General features: G+C 37.2%; 2 protein-coding genes across 4 annotated transcripts in view; one reads left to right on the forward strand and one right to left on the reverse strand.

Annotated features, from left to right (window-relative positions):
* Positions 1 to 3,901, reverse strand: part of SH3YL1 (SH3 and SYLF domain containing 1) — a 43,647-nt gene extending 39,746 nt beyond the window's left edge. The window contains exon 1 of one of the 2 annotated variants that reach the window (XM_027455152.3): positions 3,755 to 3,901. In XM_027455152.3, the coding sequence (XP_027310953.1) occupies position 3,755 (1 nt within the window). In that variant the 5' untranslated portion in view covers positions 3,756 to 3,901. The remainder of the gene's footprint in view (positions 1 to 3,754) is intronic. The other variant, XM_027455153.3, reaches the window with a different exon arrangement.
* Positions 3,902 to 3,949: 48 nt separating this feature from the next.
* Positions 3,950 to 20,214, forward strand: ACP1 (acid phosphatase 1). Of its 2 annotated transcripts, none has more exons than XM_027455155.3 (6): positions 3,950 to 4,146; positions 11,176 to 11,249; positions 11,530 to 11,643; positions 15,402 to 15,463; positions 17,947 to 18,052; positions 18,921 to 20,214. In XM_027455155.3, the coding sequence occupies exons 1-6, from the start codon at positions 4,104 to 4,106 to the stop codon at positions 18,996 to 18,998; spliced, it is 477 nt and encodes a 158-aa protein (XP_027310956.1). In that variant the 5' UTR covers positions 3,950 to 4,103; the 3' UTR covers positions 18,999 to 20,214. The 2 variants fall into 2 exon arrangements, with proteins under 2 accessions (XP_027310956.1, XP_027310955.1); XM_027455154.3 differs by lacking the exon at positions 11,530 to 11,643 and adding an exon at positions 11,361 to 11,474 and having other exon boundaries at positions 3,956 to 4,146.
* Positions 20,215 to 21,295: the final 1,081 nt, after the last annotated feature.

Consider the following 21,295-nt stretch of genomic DNA (forward strand, 5'->3'; position numbering starts at 1 on the left):
CTTTAAAGAAAAATGTGTTTACTTCGTATATGCAAGATGCTTCAATGAGGCAATGCCTCCTTATTTGTCAGGAATTGTGACACATGAATAGTCACTGAGTGATACATGAAATACCTGAGGCACAGGTGAATCAGGTGATTTGTTTTGAAAAGCACTTAAGATATCTCTTCAACCCCGTGGGAGGTACAGCAGAAGAACGCCCATAGCTAGAAATCTTCAGAAATCCCCATAACATTTAGCAATGGCAAGAATGCAAAAATCCTAAATTCAGAGTTTTACAACTGAGCTGTAGGCTTGGCACTACGCTTGGATAAATGAAAAGGGTATGGGGAAGAAATCAAAATACACAGAACCATCTGGTTTGGAAGAGACCTTCAAGATCACCAAGTCCAACCTCTGACCTAACACTAACAAGTCCTCTACTAAACCATATCCGTACGCTCTACATCTAAATGTCTTTTGAAGACCTCCACGGATGGTGACTCCACCACTTCCCTGGGCAGCCCATTCCAATGCCTCACAACCCTCTCAGTAAAGAAGTTCTTCCTAATATCCAACCTAAACCAACAAACTAAATGTATTATTCTCTCACAAGGAATACAGCTGTCGCTACATTTGAATAAGCTGTTACCAGTAAATATAATCAATACAAAAGCTTTGTGAGCTGCCAGGTAGTATTCAGAGTAGTACTAAAAGTGAATAAGCAGAAAAACGATGACTGGTTACATTAGACTTAAGTTTTTACTTCTGAGATGCACAATGGTCACAAAAAAAAAAAAAAGTACCATTTTAAAAAGAAAATAAAGATTTAAATATTTCAAATATTTGATTAAGGCAAGCAGTTAAAAATATAAGAGGGAAAATGAAGGCAAAAAAAATCACAAGTCAGTATGCCAAATGTCTTCACTACTAGGTCTATTACAAGGATGATTTCTCACCTCAGGAGAACAGAACTACTAGAGGAGTGTGTGTTTTATAATGTGGTTTTAACAGGCTAAATGCTTAGACATGAAATATGAGACAATGTCACCTAAACAGGTAAGTCATTGAAACATTAAGAAAATGCACGGCACCTACATAGTATAGAGTTTATGCAGATTCTCTTCTATAACTCATCTGGATCCACAGTCGTATATCTCAATATTATCATTCAGGATTGATGTTAGGCTAATAAATAATCTGCCAATACCTGTTCCAACTCAAGTTGGTACACAAGACACCCTTCTTAGAGTGACTGAACACATAATATTTGCTCAAACTTAGCACCAACAAAGAAATATCAATCTAGCCACTAAAGCTAGACACTGTTACGAGCATTGCAACACCAAGTCAAGCCTTTAATGTGAGAATTTCCACAAGGATCAGGTGTTGAGAAAGACCAGAAGAAGAACTGTGTTCCACCTAAAGCGTTAAAAATAACATGAATTTAGTTGTCAGCAATACATAAGTAAAATAATTCTACCACCATCAAATGAGGGTGAAGCAGACCAGGACATGATAAGCAGCAGCTTTCAGATGACAAAGAAATGATTGGCATTCGATTTGTACAAAGACAGTCAGAAAACAGCACTGGGATGCTCTACAACAAGCACCAAAGACAGCTACCTTGAAGGCTGCCTGAGGCTGAAAAGAGAACTCTTCCAAGAATTTGTAATACAAGAATTGCAGGCTTTTGTGCAAAACACGCCACCATGCCTAACCACCAAGCCACCCAAGCCTTAGGAAACTGTCTAGCTGAAGCCCTGTTGGCAAGTCTTCACATACACTGATTGTAATATGTTTGATGTGTAAACAGTCAGTACCAAAGGGGTTGGGGTGCTGCCCACCAAGCAAAACAAGTAGCACGACCAAAGCTAAACCAGAGCTAGGAATTCAGTTCTGCCCGTCTCTCATGTTAAATACAAGACTCGGTATGCCATGTTAAATTTTGATTGGGATTTTCCCCTTACCCCCATCCCTGAATCCCAGCTTTGGTTGGCTAACTCTATTTTAATCACAAAGAATAAGCTTCCAGGCAATCCAAGGAGAAAAGCAAGTATACAACAAAGCTTTAACTAAAACAAAGCTGTGCTTTTGAGAACAAAACCCTTAAACCCATCCTGTTCTTCTCACCGGGGACAGAAGCACAGAGAGAACAAAAATGTGGCCGACTGCAACTCCCATGTGCCCAATAGTCCCATATGCTACAGTAGTAACCTATGAGAAAAATATGTATTTGGGCACCTTAACAAAATACAGACTCCTGCTACTTCTTGTGGAAGGCGCTTTTATCAGAAAAACTATGGGCATCATTCTGTCCCTCATTTCCTCTTCCCATACATATCCCTAGGCACACAGATCAATAACAAGTTATTAATTCCCACAATAAATATGAATAGTTTCTACAATAATCACACAAGAAGCAAGGAATAAAGAATGGCTTTAAAAAGCAAACAAAACAACATGACAAGTGCTTGGCATGTATTACTAAAGCATTCAAAGAGCCCTGGCTTAGCTAAGCTCCTGCACTGTCTTGCTTACAGTAGTGTTTCTATCCAGCTGAGTGACAGAGCTTATGCTTCATAGTGCCCTGGCACGACAGGCTCTTTGAAAACAATGTACAGGATGTGTTAAAAAGCTAAGTATAGACAGATTATGTCAGAGATAGTAACTCCTAGCAGTGAGGAACATCAATACAAGCCAAAGAACAACAGGGAACTTCGTTCCAGCTCACTTCAAAGGTCTGAAGTTAGCATTAACTGGACCAGGTGGAGACCGTGACTGTCCTGCTGGTGAGGGCTGGGAATGCAGAGCCACGCTTCAGAGCTAGGCACACCTACGTGGTACACACTCGGTGTGTGTTCATTCAGTGGGTTTTACATGAAGCCCAGAATTGTTTTTGGAATAACTCAGTTGGAAAGGACCCACAGAGATCATTTAGTCTCAAGTGCTCACTTCTATGTACTGTCCCACATTTCCCCAATCCACAAACACACAGAAAGGTAGGCGGGAGGTATCTCTTTTCCAATTTTGACACCTCCAGACACCTCACTCAATGGAAAGCATGGATAAAGGCTTCAGACAACTGAAACTGAAGAATTACGTGGCTGGCTCTCCTCACCCTGCTCCCCTCAATGAGAACGCACCTGAGGCCATACCACAGCCCCTGTGGCCTCAGGGTCCCTCAGAGGAATAACAGAATCATTAAGGTTGGAAAACACCTCCAAGATCATCAGGTCCAACCATCCTCCTGCCACCAATGTCACCCACTAAGCCATGTCCCTAAGCACCACGTCCAACCTTTCCTTGAACATCCCCAGGGACAGTGACTCCACCACTTCCCTGGACAACCCATCCCAATGCCTGACTGCTCTTTCTGAGCAGAAATGTCTCCTCATTTCCAGCCTGAACCTCCCCTGGTGCAACTTGCAGCCGTTCCCTCTAGTCCTATCACTGGTTGTCCGTGAGAAGAGGCCAACGCCCAGCTCCCCACACCTTCCTTTCAGGTAGCTGTAGAGAGCACTAAGGTCTCCCCTGAGCTTCCTCTCCTCCAGACTAAACAACCCCAATTCCCTCAGCAGCTCCTCACAGGACTGGAGGCTTTCCAGCCGTGCCTTTGTGCTCCACCACCAGCCCAGCAGGAACAACACCGCACCAGGCGCTTCCCGAACCCCTCTACCGAGGAGGCTACAGGGCGAATCCACCTCCTCCGGGGCTGTCAGACCAACCCCAGTGTCAGCAGCCCCCTGACACCGGGACCCCCCGGGATACTCACTCCTGCCCGCCCGGGACACCTCAGCCTCAGCCCCAGCCCCGCCGCTCTCCTCAGCGCCGCTGCCGGGGCGGCCCCGCGGAGCCGCTCACCTGCCCCAGGTGAGGCGGGCGGGGCCGGGGCGGCCGCCCACCGCCCGCCTGCCGCCGCCAGCGGGCGGGCCGTGCCCTCCCGCCTCCCCCAGCGCGTGTTGTTTTGTTTCCACAGTTTGACTTTTTTTTATTATTTTTTTCCCTCTGTTTTCTCTCAAATCAGGCAAAAAACGAAGCCGGCTGTAGTCGTAAAGCGAGGCGGCGCGATAGCAAGCGAGGCCCCCCCCCCCCCGCCTCCTTCCTCCTCCCGAGCGGAGAAGATGGCGTCGGGGGAGGCGAAGTCCGTGCTGTTCGTGTGCCTGGGTGAGCGGGGCGGGCGGCGGGGGTCGGCGATCTGGGATCGGGTGCAGGGATCGGGAACAGGGATCAGGGACAGGGATCGGGGGTAAGGGCGGCTGGAGGAGGCGATAGGGTCGGCGCGAGGCCGGGGAGACACGGTGCGGCCTGAGGTACGGGGAGCTTGGTGGGGGCGGACATGGGGCTGTGCAATTCTGGCCGTCGTGGGAAGGAGTGAAAATAATAAAGTCTTCTTTTTTTTGTTGTTGTTGTTGTTTTGAAGAGCTGCCTAAATGGAGAGGCAGGCAGCAGGTTAAAAGAAAATTAAAGCGTGTGGCGTGTGTTTAGTTCTGAAGCTCATTTCGTGAGAAGTCATGGAAACAACCGTGGAGGGATCAGAAAGGGTTTGGAGGCTTTCCAGAAGCTCAGGACAGTCGGTTCCTAACCAGCACAGCAATCTTCTGCTTCCTCACAACCACAAATCGCCAACCCGACCGCGGGGATTACGTGGCCATGCACCTTCCTGGGTACATACTTCCCCAAAACATCTGCTCCCTCCCAGAGATAACAGGCTCGAGGGTTCGCAGCTCTGATCTAGTAGGGCTTTTAATACTGTCTGCCACCTAGCTTTTATAGTCTGACTTATATGCTCGAATTTCATCCCTGTGAATCCTTGGCATTTTGCCAGGTTCATTACAAAACTTTTAGCTAATATTTTTTATTTATTTATTTATTTATTTTTGCTAAGTGCTTTTTTGCTGTTGTAACAGGAGAAATCGGGATTAGTCAAACAGCAAAACAAGTTTAGTTTAGTAAAATATGTTTTGATATTTACCTTACTGTAAAAGCAAGCTGTAGTAGTAACTTCGGGAAAAACATCCTTTAGATAAGGAATTATCAGTTGGTGTATGTTTGGGAGCCAGTGGCCTACACAAATATGTCTGTATAAATATCTCTGTATAAAAACATCATGTTAACATGCATCTTTCTCTCCCAGCAGTATGTTCTAAGGGCAGTGGTAATCTTTATAAAACAATTCCTATGTATGGACAGGTCTATAAGGCCATGATGGTGATTTGCACTGTAACACGTTGAGACCATCCAGTTGGGACTCTGAGCAGCCACCATTGACAGAAGATAATTTAGGTGTAGAGTGATCTATGATCCTACATTTGAGGAAAGGATGAACAAATCAAAAAGGGCTGATGTTTACAAGATGAAATTTTGAAAAATAAATGTTGCAAATATCTCTGAAATTTCTGTGTTACAGGGTTATAAAAAATACAACCTAATGGTATGTGGCATGTAACATACAAGCTAATAGACACAAAAGGCTCTTTTTTGTGGTCAAATAGGTATTTCAGTTAAGGCAACTTGTGTCTTCTTCCTCCAAAACGTTTGCTTAATATTTTTAATTTGTCTTGAAAAGCAATGATCATGTCTTAATAGTTGTTCCCCCCCCCAACTTTTGATTAGAATAACCTATAGTTATTGCTGAAAAGACTGTTGAGTAGATGTCTTGAACTGACTTTACCTGTAATATTCCTTGCTAATTAATGAAGTATTAATTCACATGTTCTCCCACATTCAGCAAGAGCAAATCCCCAAAAGTACAAGCCTTCATGAAAAATTATATTTTCTTTCTACATTATTTTGAAAGAAACCTGTTATTAAAATATCCATTTACTCTATTCTTTGTTTGTAATGAGATAAACAGATATTACACAACAAAATATAATCTAGCTAATGTGCATAATTACATTAATGATAAGAGTTCCTCATCACTAAGAAATAGATGGAGGATCCAGCAGCATATTTAATTACAGAATATGAAAAGGCACCTGGAAATATATATTTTTTTTTCATTTAAAGCAAAGAATTAATATTGGAGGTGGACCAGAAAGCAATTTTCTCTTTTTACACTTACGTAGCTCATCTAATTAATGATTGAGCTCTAGAAATGAACTTAATATGATGCCATGTTATATAAGTTATCCTCTTTGTGACTTGTCCACTATAACATAACAAGCTGTATGGGTATCTTAGACCAGAAGTTGGTGTCCATGCATGGAGGAGTAGTTGCTAGACAAATGGTTTAGCAAAGTGATTTGGGGAGTGTCCAAAAGTTGACAAAAAAGAAGTTGGTGTTTGTTGTATGAATGAGCATTCATTGAGTATGAATGCTGCCATCAGAAATTGCGTAACATCTTTTCTAAAATGACAGTGAATTTATTGGGTATGAGGAAACGACACTTCTCACAAAAAGATTTGAGTTTCCTGATTCAGTTGTCACAATCCAATACATACTTTTAAATATAGCCAATGAGAAAGCAGTAGCTTTGGAAAGACATCAAAGAGGTCCTAAATAGCTTCTTTCATGAGGGTTCTCAGTGAGGTGACAAAAAGAACTAATACAGTTTTTGGATGAAGAAGAGAATGTTAGAGAGAAGTAAGGAAACTACCTTACTTCTGTGGTAAGATAGCTGTTTGAATGCAGTGTCTTGTTTAATCTGTTTCAGAATGATACAGGAGAACTGGAGAGTTGAAAGCATGGTCATAAAAGCCATCTTAGAATAGGAAAATAAGATTATGGTGTATGCCTAAAAATAGGAGTCAGATTGTTGCGGGTGGGTGCTTATGCATCGAGAACTTATTTTTACTGAGGAGCTTTTAGCTTGCTGTGAAAAGAAAGCATAACAATCCAGTAGTGTCTGCAGACAGGCTTGACTGCAGAGAAGATACAGTGACATGACTGGGAACCATGATGAAGTTCAGGCAGGGATTTGAGTACGTAATGGCACAGAGTAGGGAAGTTTTGAACACTTGCTGCTGGGGGAGGCCTGATGGTAAGTTATTGGACAATGCAAATTACATTAGGAAGTAGTATGATAATGACTTAGATGAATTGACTACACATGGAGTTGAAAGTGGGTTTTTTAATGTGGGAGGATGAAAGCTAGTAAAACTTCTTCCTTTGTTATTCCATCTGCTGTTTGTAACAGAAGAGAAGAGCATCTGTTCACATTTGGGGAAGACAAAGAATGTGAAAGAGTTAGAGAGCTGAATAAGGAACAAGGACGATACAAAACAGATTGAGAGAGTGGATGATAAGATTGGTAGTTTTGTAGAGATGACCAACAGGCCTGAGCTTGAAATGCAGTCAAGTTGTCTTTCCTGATGGGAGAAGTGACGTTTCTGTTTCTGTACAGGAATAGACCAAAGATTAAATCATGGACTGGAAGAACTCAAAAACTGAGCTAGTTGGGTAATAGGCAGTGGAAGTCTTGTCCTTGGGAAATGAGTGAGAAAGCATGGCTTTGTAAAAGCAGGCAACAGTTCCAGTACCGATTCTGTAATTGAAGTTTGTCTTTCACCCTTGAATCATTCTATTTGATGTTTATAGGATTTATTTCAATGGGAAGGCTCTTTCTGGGTACCTTGGGTACTATCTGAAGAGATGGAAATCTAAAAAATGAAGGGAGGAGATAGAGATTCAGAGAACTTCAATACCATTACCTTATACATTAAAAAAAAAAAAAAAAAAAAGGCATGATTAGATCAGTTAGGAGACTGCTCAGTGAAGGAAAAAGGAATACCAGAGGAGGAGAGGAGAAGACTGATAAAATCAATGCTAAGGAAGCAGTTGATAACATTTAAGGAAAATACGTTTTGAGTCCAAGGAGAAAGGTAATCCTCCTTTGAATCTGTGTGAATTTTTTCCTTTTGTTCTACAATTATGACAGTAAAACCTTAGCTTAGGAAATATGGTGTGTGTGCAAAAAACCTCCGTGAAGACTGAAGAGACAGCAGTGGGTTGCAAAACTGAATATAAATGGATAGAAGTTATCCTGTGGGAAAGGGGCAATGACTATGAGAAGTAAGAGTTGCAGTTTGCATGTGTCACAGTAACGTTAAAGATGGGATGAGCTGTAATGTCACAAGGAGTATCACAGATAAAAATAATTTGTTAGGATGAAAATAGTACTGCAGAATATAAGGAGAAGAGAGCTGGTAAGTCAGTTCTGGGATTCTGTCCATAGTCCCCGTGAATACACTTGAATGGTGACAGTGATTCTACAGCAGTGTTAATTAATACCTCTGGTAATACCTGGAAAGTGTTGTCATGGAAGACATAAATTTTTAAATTACAAATTAAGTTACAAATATTTAATAAATTACGTGACTGCAGTTCCTAGGCATTGCTAGAAGTATGGTAGTTATATATTTAATCAATGTTTGTGTTGCCATTCGTGATGATATCTGATGTGGTATGATCAAAGATATTCAGACATTTATTTTAAGTTGTGAGCACATTATAGAAGAGTGAAAATGATTTGGAACAAGTCAGATAAAGGAGAAGGTTAAACAGAAAAATTTGTGAAGGTTTTATTTTAAAAGTATCATTTTGAAATTCTGTAATTACTGAAATATTAAGCATAGTAATGAAATTTACTGATCATGGACAGTTACATGGTAAAATTCATACAAAGGAAAAATAACATACAGGAAGAAATGAGTGTTCTCAACAGCTGGTGTAATGGAAGCAGAATGTAATAGTTTGGAAGCAACGGAGCAAAAGAGGGAATGGGCAGATTAGAAGTGGGGACTATGACCACAAATTTGATACTCGTGAAGGAAGCAGATGTGATCACAGAAGTTGTCTTAGGTTGTTTTCAAAAGGACAAAGTAAATATTTGGGGACTTTTTATTTATTTATTTATTTATTTATTTAGTGAACCAAATTGATTGAAAAAGAAAAAAAGAATCCTGGAATATCATTGGTTTTATTTGCCAGTGTTTGGGAATTCAAAATTATTGAATTTATTTGTTTAAATTTGGCTTAACAGGAGCAATTAGATAAGGGTAAATTAATTTCAAAAGGAGGCCAGGAGCTCGGTTTGTTTAGATTAGCACAACTGTGCTTGACAAGAGCTCTGTATCTGTTGAAGGGAAGGAAAGTTTTTAAGCTACAGAGTGATGTTAACCAAGATCAAATGAGCATTGACTTCCAAGTATAAATATTAAGTGGGGATTGGAAAGGTTCTGGCTACTGCAGGAAATGAGTTTCTGGAGCAGCCTTTTAAGATAGATGATGCTTTTAAAAGAGAGCCTAATGTGTTTATAAGAGATGTGGTGCCGTATATGCCTGCAGTATCAGAGGATTGGACTCGCTGACTACAAAGGTTCTTTTCTGTCTTAAGCTGGATGTTGCCATGTTCCATTCCTCGTAAAATTATAATTTAATGCTTAATTCATTCAATTAAATTAAGTGGTTTTTATTTTTTTAACCTACCACGTTCTTTATCATTTTTATAATAAATATTAATCTCTGTTCTCACTTTATAAATGCAAACAAATTTTAACTGTTTTATTTTTCTTTCAAGACCAGTTTAGTTTCCTTGCTTGGAATAAGCTAGTTCAAGTAAAGGAAATAGTATGTTTTCCCCTGGAAAAAAATTTGCCATCAAAATTAATTTAATTAATTCATTCATTTTGGTGTACTCTAAAACTTTGTAGTTTTACTTCTCACCTACTTTTTTTAATAGTTGGCATGACTGACAACAAGTTATTTAATTATGACCTGCGGGTCAAAGCAGCTTCTTCCTCTTTAGTAGTGAAATATCCACCTTGATATTTTGCTGAGTGCTTGATCTGTAAGTCTCTTGGTGTCAGCAGTTTAGTTCCATTTGTGGGCATTTCATTTTTTTATTTTTTTTTTTTTTTTTACTGTTTGAAATTTGGAAGGAATTTAATCAGGAGCAGAACTGATCTTTGAACTGATTTTTTAAGGTATAGAATTGAGTGCTACCATTTGTGGTATTTCACACTTAACTGCTCCAAAGTCAGCTATGTGTGAAGTCACGTGGACTATCATGTTCTTTGATGGAAAGTGGAAGTTTGTATGATTTATTGTGGATGTGGATAATGTATCAACTATAAATATGCATCTAGTTTCTCATATGAAAGGATGAAAAGATAGGAAGTTCAAGTGAAGTTGAATAGGTTTATTTATTTATTTGTTGAGATGTTTTTCTTTTTTTAAAGACTGTTTTTGCACGCAGGTTCGGGAAGTGTACCTTAAGTGGTTAACCCAGCTACATACAGCTTCAACAGTAGAGCAGAAGTACTTTGGACCTATTATTTCTTTTTTTTAAGTATTTTTATTAGTAGTATAATTATTATTTTATTATTGGGCACTACTTCATTGTTGAAATAGTTTCTGAAAATAAGGTCAGATCAACTGGCTGGTAACTGGTTGCCACTGGAAGGCAAGACTGAGTTTCTATTTCTGAAATTAGTACAGGCACCTTAGGCTGACTGACAGTACTTCCAACTTTGCCATGTTACATTTCATTACTAATCCTCTGTATTTTGGACGAAAAAGAAAGAAAAAAAATCTTTTCCTGAAGTTTGTTGATAGCTTGTTTAATTGATTTCTCTTTTGGGGGTGAGGAGTTGGGGGTGGAATTAATATTTGGAAGCTGCTCTTGTTGAGGATTCAGTTTGACCTGAAGTGACTTCACATCAGTGGTCAGGAGGATTTCTACTATGCGTTCAGCCGTTTCAGTAATTTGGTTCCATCCTGGTGGTGGTTGTATTTTGGAATTGTCCAAAAGGTTTCTGTTAACAGGTGGGTAGTAATGTAAATATTTGAGGCAAATATTTATAGATTCTCCAGTAATGCATTAGTTGAAATTTGCCAATATGGAAGAACTTTGCTGTCATTTAAATTTTGTAATTTTGCCTGCCTTTTGTCTTCTGTGATCACAGAACCTCTGTGAAGGAGGAGAAAAGAGAAATGTGCTTACACAATACTCCTCCTATTTATTTTAACAAGTTGTATGTTTTCATATAATAATACCTGTTTCAAGAGACTAATGGATATTATGTTTCCACTCTTGCAGAATCTGAGTTACAATAACATCAGCAATCCACATTCTACCCAAGTAAATAAAAATCTTTCATCTGATCTGTGCTGACAAATCCACACAGTTACTGATTTTTTTTTTTGTTTTTAATCATCTTAAATTTTACTTTAATTTCCTGTTTCTATAGGAAACATTTGTCGATCTCCAATAGCTGAAGCAGTTTTTAGAAAACTTGTAACTGATGAAAAAGTTGAAAATAAGGTAAGCTGTTTATTCCTGTTCTTGCCTTTGAAATAACAGTCTTGTAGCCAGTTAGTACAAATATAAGCAGTGTGAAAGGAAACATAAAAATGTAAATTTGTTTTTCTGTAGTGGAGGATAGACAGTGCAGCAACATCTGCCTATGAAATAGGAAACCCTCCTGACTATCGAGGACAGACTTGCATGAAGAAGCATGGCATTACCATGAATCATATTGCCAGGCAGGTACTGTACTTTAATTTTCTTTAAATGTGTATATGTATTTGTTTTGTTCTTACAGTGGATGACAGACAGTGCTGCCGTTTCAGACTGGAACGTGGGGCGCTCCCCAGATGCAAGGGCTTTAAGCTGTCTAAGAAATCATGGCATTGAGACAGCACATAAAGCACGGCAGGTAGAAGAGAGTATATTTTCTTTCTTGTTCATACCCATGCTTTCTTTAGTGCTAACCATTACATCACAGAAGTCATTTGACCAGTGCATGGTTAAGCATCAGATCATAAATACTATGTGCAGTTTCTTAAAGGACTCCCATGTGGCCTAACCCTTGCAGCTGAGGTTAGTGAATTTCTTGTTAAGTTTCATTGGAACTATAACTAAGAAGTATTGGAGCAGCTTTTCTGTTAAAGAAAAATCCTACATTTGGGCGTTTAGTATGATCAGCATTTTTATGAAACATTTTTGAATAGTATTAAAAAGTGGACTTAGTGCACTTAGAAGCATCTGTGATGCTTCTTTCAGCAAGAAATTGCATTTTAGCAGATCCAAAAAGAAGCAGAATGCCTGTTTACCCATCATAAAAAGATTCTGTTCTTGCGTGAATATCTTTATACTAAGGCACTCAAACACAGGATAAATAGTACAGTTGGTGGTGACTTCAGAGGAAAACATACCCTTGAAACATTCTTAAATCAGAGATAATTTTTTTCCTTAGTGAAATCCTCTGTTTTACCAAAGCTCATCCCAGTTTTCATTAACAAAAAGTTTAGTTCTGCGTGGCACTCCAGAGGGATGGAAAATAAATGCGCCTGCATCTATTTAAATCATTCAGACACTCAAATAAATGCACATAACTTACTTGAGTTAACTGTTCTCTGGATACAAGATATTCCTTTAGGACTTCACCTTTACTTAGCTCGACTTTATGTGACTACTTCATCTACTGACAAAACGATCAAGTAGTCTTGTTATTGTCTTTCATTTCTGATCCCTTCTGAATTTTACCAGACCTTCCTGAGGTCATATTTACTTTCTTCATTTTAAAGGAGTGCATGGTTAGTTCTTCAACTTTTTAAAATAAATTCCCTCATTAGTCAATTGCTCTCTGCTGACCATTGCTGATGCTAATCTCTTTTATGTAATAATGCAAACAGGACTGAGCATAATACCATTCCAGATTTTTAATGTTTTGCTATTAGAATAATTAGTAGGAAAGGCCTGATGTTATGATCTTTTCCTGGTTCTGGAGTTGTTATTTATTAGTGCTTACAAACAGGGTTGTTTATCATTATGCAAGCGAAATGGTACTCAAACTAATCACTCAGTGTTTCAGTCACAGTAGTGCAACATGTTTGTATTCTTAAAAGATGAGACTTGGAAACTTGAGAACTGTCCTTGGGTATTACTAGAGCAGTTTGCGGGCAGTTAAGGCACAGCAAAGCATCCAAAAACATCTGATCCTCTTGCCTTGAAAGAACTCTGAGGAGAGGGAATGAAAACACCTTAATGAAGTTATTTGTTTATATGTCTGGCAAATGAAAAGATTTCTGAAGTAGAAGAGAAATGTTAAATACGCAAGGAAGGAAAATTAAAAAGAATGAGACAATAAATAGAAAGAATAACAGGATGAAAATTTGTGTAAAAACATCCCAGCACAACCAGCTTCTTTTATTAAAAAGCAAAAATACAATAACTGAGTCCCTGAACTGCAAGTAACTGTTCATTTTGCACTGATGTTAACTATGTAACTCCAGTATTTTTTTCAAACTTCTGTCAAATAGTTTGTGCTGATACTCCAAAATGGGTAGAGCTGACCTGGTCTTGTAGTACCTCCAGAAAGAGAGGGACTCAACAGCGTAAAGTATGGCTTTGCAGAATGGTCAGGTTAGTACAAGCAGAAGTGTATTTGTTTTGCTTGTAGACACAAACTCAAGGATAGAATTTTGTGTATGATTATGCTGCTTCAGAACAGATTGAGAAAGATTTAACCTAGGAGCTGTAGAAATAGAAAAGAGGGATTTTTCTTCTCTTGTCTCCAAATACTGTCGTAAGATGACTACCTCATACAGTTATCCTCTTCATTCCTGTGGGAAACTTACCCAGTGAAAAGCACTTTCCTTCATGTAATTTTGTGCATAATTATCATAATTATGGATTGTATCTCTTCTTTTAATCCAATAGCTACCAAAAGAACGATTTATATAAGATAGAATGTTAAACTGGTTACATCCTACATAGGTGATGTTCATCATAGTGATTGTTCGATCAAACTTTAAATAAAAAATGCAGTATAGATATATATATATGTATACATAAAATGTTAACATTTTAGTTGATGGTACATTGCTGTCTGTTTATACACCCATTGAAATTCTCTAAGCTCGTAGTCTTCGTGCACAAAAGAGATATGAATTAATCAGTTTCGCTTCCATTCATGCTGAGGTCAAAATTGATTTCAGTATGACTCATATCGAGCATTTGCCTTAATTGTGAGACTGAGATTAGAGGAAGGTTGTATTAAACATTGTTTCACAGTTGGATAAATTTGAAGACTACTGCATCTCTCTCTTTTTTTTTTCTTTTTTTTTTTTAAGGCAGAGAAAAGGAGATTACCCTTCTGAAAATAAAGGCAAATGCTTAACAGACAAATTGGAATGATCATGTATTTCTCCATTGATGGTCTTTAATAATGGTTGTATGTATTTTTTTTGGATACTACACACTTTTTCTGTGTAGTTGACTGCTTGAGTTTGCCACAACTTCTCAAAAACGTACATTCATTTTTACTGCCTGTTCAGGTCCTTCCCCACAAATACCAATTTTCTGTAGTTTTGAGGAATATCTTCAGTTCATCAGTATTTACTGAATTGTGCTTTTTGTATCTCATATCTATGGAAGAGCACAAGCTAACCAGTAATAATCCTGTTATTAGGGCAGCATTTGGATTTGTGTTAGTGCTGATTCATAGGGTAGTAACTGTCACATTCTCAAAGTATACGAAGATTGGGAAGTGTGGCAGGTGTGTTTTACCTTTGATCTTTTGCTTTTTGTAATTTTTGTCTGTGTCTGCACTACAAATAAATCTATGCCAACTTAATTTTCACAGGGGCAGTGTTTAGCTGTGTAGAGCAACCAGAAGAAGCTTGTAGAGATTCTGTTAGAGTTGCCAGGAAAACAGAGCTATTTCTACTGTAAAAATATTTTCGTAGGTCAAAGGCACAGCATGAATACAGCAAATATTTTTACTGTGGTAATAAACAAGTCTGCATTAGTTTTCACTATTAACCCTTTCTTTTCAAATGCTCCTCCCTTTTGCCCCCCCATCCAGTTCTCTTGGTGTGAAATGTTTCATTTAAGGCTTAGTCTAGTGATAATTTCTGAAAGTCTTTTCTTATGCCCTATTATGCAGTAGCACTTAATTTGCTGTTTACACACAAATAAACACTTTGCAATTTTTTCAAATATGTAAATATTTTTATAAATTAGTAGCTTATAGGATAATATGTCTGTTCTCTTGCTTATTCATTTTTCTAGCCCATTTTTCCCAGACACCTGCCAGAAAAGCTTGTACTGAAGAAACCTTCAAAGTTTTTTCATTACAATACTACACCTAGGAATATGCGTGAAATGCAGTCTTTAATGTGAACTCATAGATTTGATTCCATTTATTTTTCCTGATTATCAAAATAATAAAATAACTAACTAAAATAGTAAAATAGCTAATTCACTTTTGCGTGTGAAAACTTGTAAAAAGGGATAAATAATCATGGCGGATTTAAAATACCTTCAACTATTGTACAAGTTGATGAAGGATGTGCAGTTTCACTCCTCATGTGTCTTTTTTAATAAATCAGAACTGCGAAACTTGAAAATACTTTTTCCTCTTTTTTATAATCATAGTTTGTAGGCTAAAACATATGTTTTTAATTCTAGATTACCAAAGATGATTTCCAGAGCTTTGATTATATACTTTGCATGGATGAAAGCAATCTAAGGTAATGTATGAATAAATGGAACAAATTAATTTGGATTGCTTGTAGTGCTAGCTCACAAGTCACTTTGAAGATGTCATGTTTTACTATTTAGCTTGTCTTGTTTTGGGGGGTATTGTGATGATAGTGCAGTAGAGGGATTCTTCATTTCTTATGTTTAATGAGCTAAAATTCAGTGTTTAATTAGTGTTATACATGCCAGTCAAGATTAAGGAAAAGGAAGTTTAGTATGCTTTGTGTTACACAAGTGTAGCTGATGCCTGTGTAGTTAAGAACAAGGACACTGTCTTTTGATCCAAGTGATCTGGTTTTCTGATTACATAGGATCTAAAAGACACCAAAAACCTGCAAGGGATTAAATGCGTGTGCCTCCCTTCCCCCCGCTCTTTTTATATAGCAATATAAAATAGCAAGAAATAGCAAGCTCAGTAATAATTTAAGTCGTTAGCTGGGGGAAATCTTGTTGTTTGCTGCTGTTTCCCATGGTTTTAATTAAGTGCATCTTTGAGATGAGTTAAGCTTAAGAAAGATTAGGTGAAGTAGATGCCTAGATAATTTAGATGTCATTAGCAAAATTTCTACTTAACTACATACGTATTTATGATTAGGATTAAGGGAGAGAGTTTTAATAATCGCAAGTCTAAGTGTTTTTAAAGACTATAACCTGTAAACCTAATAAAACAAAGAAAGAAAACCCTATTAGTAACACGTAAAGACTTTAAGAACCAAAACCTTTCTTCTGAAGGAAGTATCATTTGTTGAATTTTCCAGAATGTTTTGAGTGACCTCTGTTATGCCCTTTATTCATAGATGCCGTGCACTAAAACTTGGCTTGATTGCAGTGCATCAGGCGAAGAGGTGACTGCTTACTGTAGTTTCATTCACATTCTTAAATTGTTAATACCAAAGTAAGTTTTCATTTATATATGAGCTGTAAAGCAGACAAAACATAACAACTATGACAGAATTAGGGGTTTCGCTACTGCCACATTTCTAAGTTTCATCTTAAATGTGAACCTAATTCAGCCATTGTCCCGGGAATACATGTTTGTAGCTGGTTCCAGGTGCTGATGGAGTGAGTGTCTGTCATATCAGAAAAGGGAGATAAGGAACATCTCTTTTTCTGTAGTACCAGAGCCATTTGGCCCCCTCCTGTTCATGAGGTGGTATGCCAAAAGACTTGAAGCAAATGACTGTAATTGGGTGGATGTAGAAGATGACGGTCTTCAAACATCCTTCTTGTCCTCTAAAAATACAAATGTTGTCAACATGCACAGGGCTGCCTTTCTTTTCATTTCTTTCTTTTTTTTTTTTTTTAATAAATCTATAAATTCAAGCAATAACTTCTTTCTTGATAGAGTCCTGACTTTTATTTATAGAAAAGCAGTATTGTAGTCTCACTTCTGTTTTGTCTATCTAAAAGCTATGAAATTAATTTCTTCATTAATTAGAATTAATAAATCAGAAATTAGGTTCTTGAAACTGATTATGCTTATGACTAAGTATGTTTTTTTTTTTTCCTATGAACTATAAAAAGTACTGTCAGTTGTAGTGTACTTTGCATTCTATTAAAGGGAATGTTATACTTGATATATGCATCTCATCCATAGGACTGTATGAAATTTAGAAATACAGTCTGTGCTTTCAGAAGCCCTGCTTAGTACTTAACTATTAGAAAGAATATTCTGCAGAGAATTATTTCTTATTACCAATTGCAAACCACTTTAAACTTTTTCAACACTGAGTAAGTAAAATGATGATTCGGTATAGAGATATATAGATAAGTTAAAAGAACTTAACATGTTCCAGCTGTTTGTCAGAATCATGGTACTTAGCATCTTTTAATCTGAAGGTGATGAGAGGTGCATTTTAACTGCATTTGGGGTGATGGATGGCTGTTTGTAAGTATATGGGGAAAAGACTGGTTCAAAAAAAATATGCTCTGTTAATGGGAGGCAATGTAAAAGATGTGATGATTGCTAAAATGTTAAAATATGTCAAAGGGAAGACATCTAATGAATTTACTGTTCTCTGCTAACTCACTGTAGAAGGACTTCACAGGAGTTAGAGGCAGCATCAAAAGACCTTGCAACATACCAATTAAGAAAATTTTTAACCCATGAAGGAAGCTTCCTCAATTTTGAAAAAAATATGTAGATAATCTTCATTATTGTTATTCAATGTGAGCTAAAGGTGGACATTGAAAATACTAAATGAATTATTTGAGGAAGAAGGTGATAAACTTACTGCTAAAAGCTTCTGTTAAGCCTTAAGTGCCTGTTTTCTTATACTCTGAACTAAATTTACGTATGTCCTTGATACTCAATTAAAAAAAAAAAAAAAGGAGCAGCATAGAAAGTCAACAGCATTAACTGAGTTCAGAAGGATATTATTTTCCTGTGTTCTCTAGAAACATTAATATCTAATACCAACAAATTCTGAAGAGAAATTGATAACATTTACTTTTTTTTTTTTTTTTTCTCCAGAGATCTGAAAAGGAAAAGCAACCAGGTTAAAGACTGCAAGGCCAAAATTGAACTACTTGGGACATATGATCCACAGAAACAACTTATTATTGAAGATCCATACTATGTAAGAAATTCTCTGGTTAGCTTGATTAAAAATCCTTGCTAGATCCCACAGTTTTCTTATAATGTTTAATCTGATAATATGCAAAGCCAAATGTTTTTTGTTTTTTAAAGAATTAACAAACCAATATAAACTACTGAAATATGAAAGGAAACCATCTTTATTCTTATAGAAATTATTTAAGTTCATAATGCTCCTGTGTTTTGAATATTAAGTGAAGCTCTCCATGGTCAGTGTCCTTGCAAAGATAACATAATTAGGAAAAACAGAGACAAAGATATGGGGGGGTGGTCAAAGATGTTGAATAATATTAGCCAAGAGCAATCAATTAGGTTAGTATCCTTCAGTTTAGGACAGAGAAGTGGAGAAAGATGTAGTGGGGTTCTCTAAAACTGGTATTAATGGAAGAAGGTACTAGTAAGGAATTGCTATTCGTTACACAAGAAGTAGAGAACATCAAATGGGTTTGTAGGAGACATGTTCAAAACAAAAAGAGGTATTTGTTTCCACATGGTGCTTTGTTTAACTGTGAAACTCAACATGACAGGATACTGTGAATGTAAAGAAGAAAAAAAATAAGTCTTATAAGGGCTTCAAAATTGAATGGGGGAAAAAAAAAAAACATGAAGGAAAGAGCATCCAGGGCTCCTGAGTACAAAGAGAGTTCAGCTATGGAAATTCCTGAAACACTGGTAGCTCAAATTAGGGAGGAAACATGCTACAACTATTACCATGTATTTGTACTGTTCTTGTTCCCTAATGCAAGTTATTTGCCATTACTGACAACAGAAAACCAGCTTGCAAAATGTTTTTGTTTGAGATGGTATTAGTATACTTACATTCTTTTTCCTCTTTTTTTTTTTTTTTCTAGGGGAATGAAAAGGACTTTGAAACTGTTTACGAGCAGTGTGTTAGATGCTGTAAAGCATTTTTGGAGAAGCCTCATTAATGCTTCATCATTTTGTTTCTAGAATAAAATAATTAGCTTCTCCTGAAATATGTAAGGTTTACTTGATTGATGTATTTAAATTGTAAAATTATGCCTCCTCTGTAGGTTGAAAACTTTTTCAGTTTAATTTTTTATTGTAGTTTTTCTGTCATCTAATTAGAAAAACATAGAGAAGTTTTAAAGTTGGATTAGATGATCAACCATTTTCTCACACATTAATGTAACAAAGTACTTGTTCAGAATAAATTTATCTGTAAACCCTTCCAGTGCTTTCTCAGAAGCACTGTAAAAAGTAATGTCTTGCTTCTTTATGTGCTATACAAACTAAAATTAGGTCTTCTTATTGTGCCATTAGTTAATTTAAACGAACAGGAAACTGTGAAATGATAGTTGATGTGTGTTAACTTAGGCATGTTATCCTAGTATCCCTAGACAACTTTTAGAATGAAGCTGTTTCACCTGGAGCCTGGTGGACAAAAAGGGACTGCCTGCCACAAGACAGGCATGGTTTTGACTGTTGATAGACTCTTAGCATTATTTCAGAGCTCAAGCAAGTAAAACCTTTTGTCAGGATTCTGTGAAAATGGGCTGTTATATAGTTTTAAATGCTCAGTTATCAAAGAAGTAATCATTTTGTGCTAATAGATTGTACTAGTTAAGATGTAATCAGTTCAAAAATAGTCACTGAAGTTAATAGGACTTCTCTGGTTCATCTTCCTATCTTCTTGTGGCCAACTCCTGGTACACTGATGTAAGTACATACAACGTTAACATTTACTTTAGGACAAAACATGTCAGCTTAAAAGATGAAACATCAAGTGTACATTTTGTATCTCATAGTAGTAAAATACTCAAATCCCTGCTATTTTCCCAGTTTCTGTATGAGTGACAGACCATATTTTCAGATTTACCCGGGAGAATGGATGGCTTGTCAAAAGCGTTGTTCAACCTGAAGACAGACCACTTGTATGTAATATAATATGCAATATGAAGCTGTATGAAAGCCAGTAAATAGAAAGTTCTGCTCTTGGACAAAAACGGAATGCATTGTAAAAATCCATGCCTGTTTGTCTGAACATCACATTCAATCTCTGCCTAAGGCAGAAACATAACTGAGAAATGTAATATAACTGATATTCTTTTTATTCAGAATAATGCTAATACTAGTATGAATTAGCATTACCACATGCTCTATAAACTCTATCTGTAAAATTTACTTTGTTATTTATTTAGTTGTGTTGTGGTTATTCTTACATCTGCCATCCAAACTAATAGAATAGCCTCTAGACTTGTCACCTCCTTTCCTTCTGGGAGAGGGATTTGCATAGAGGACTGTGTTACTCTTGGGGAGGGAGGGATCCTGGTGTCACTGTGCATATACTGCAGCCTTCAAAGTGGGGATTGCATTTCCTGGGACTCATTCTGTAAAACAGCTGGGAAGTATTTGTGTTAATGAGGTTTCAGTTTTGTGGTAAGCTTTCAGTTGGACACAAAACGTAAGAACCTGCTTACAAAAAGCGAAGTGGTAGATAGAACACTTGAGTACAGAGACCAGGATCTTGTGTATTACTGGGTTAACAATGGTTGTGATTTTTGGTGAACAAGTTAGGAATTTGCAAGTTAAGAGCTGTTTCACTGCAGGGACAAAAAATAATATACATAAAATGTTTTTCAATTTCTTTTATTAATGCTTTAATAAAATAAATGAGGGAAAATGAGCGGTTAGGGACAAACCACCTCAAATGTGGTTTATGCACTAGCCTCAGAAGTGGAAGTATTTAGGCATAATCTAATGTTATTCTTGCCAGAAAGATCATTTAAAATATTCTAGTGAAAGTAAACTAACTCAGATGATTGAGAACATAATGGCTTGTGCTCACTCATGGCTGACCTGAAGTAGAACCTGTAGTTTCCTATGTATTGAAGTAAAGATTTAAGTCTTAACTCTGTATCTTTGGGCTGCTGGGATAACAGAAAGGAGATAAAAGGGTATGGTTGTTTACCTTTACTAGGCTTAGGAAAATTCCTCTAAAGTGATACTAAGTCAAAATTATTTGTGTTAAATTCACTTCGGATTGTAAAGTATCAGGTTTGACCCAAGTTATGTTTTCAGCAAGTAATCTATCGGCTAAATAATTCACCAGCTCCACTGGGAGGATAAAAGCTGATTTATTTATTTATTTTATCTGTGCTGGGTTTCTTTTGGAGGAAGAGGAGGAGAGCAACATGATATTGCACAGAAATTTGTAGAATATGAGAATACAGAGCAGGAATTGCCTTCAAGAAGGCCAGCTGCA

Source organism: Anas platyrhynchos, chromosome 3 (genome assembly GCF_047663525.1).
Source record: "Anas platyrhynchos isolate ZD024472 breed Pekin duck chromosome 3, IASCAAS_PekinDuck_T2T, whole genome shotgun sequence".
Classification (NCBI taxonomy): domain Eukaryota; kingdom Metazoa; phylum Chordata; class Aves; order Anseriformes; family Anatidae; genus Anas; species Anas platyrhynchos.

Excerpts from the sequence above, each read along its gene's own strand:
- ACP1 (XM_027455155.3), top strand. The coding sequence starts at position 4,104 with ATGGCGTCGGGGGAGGCGAAGTCCGTGCTGTTCGTGTGCCTGG. Across the intron at positions 11,250-11,529 it reads ATGAAAAAGTTGAAAATAAG|TGGATGACAGACAGTGCTGC; the intron begins GTAAGCTGTTTA and ends TTGTTCTTACAG. Across the intron at positions 18,053-18,920 it reads TTATTGAAGATCCATACTAT|GGGAATGAAAAGGACTTTGA; the intron begins GTAAGAAATTCT and ends TTTTTTTTCTAG.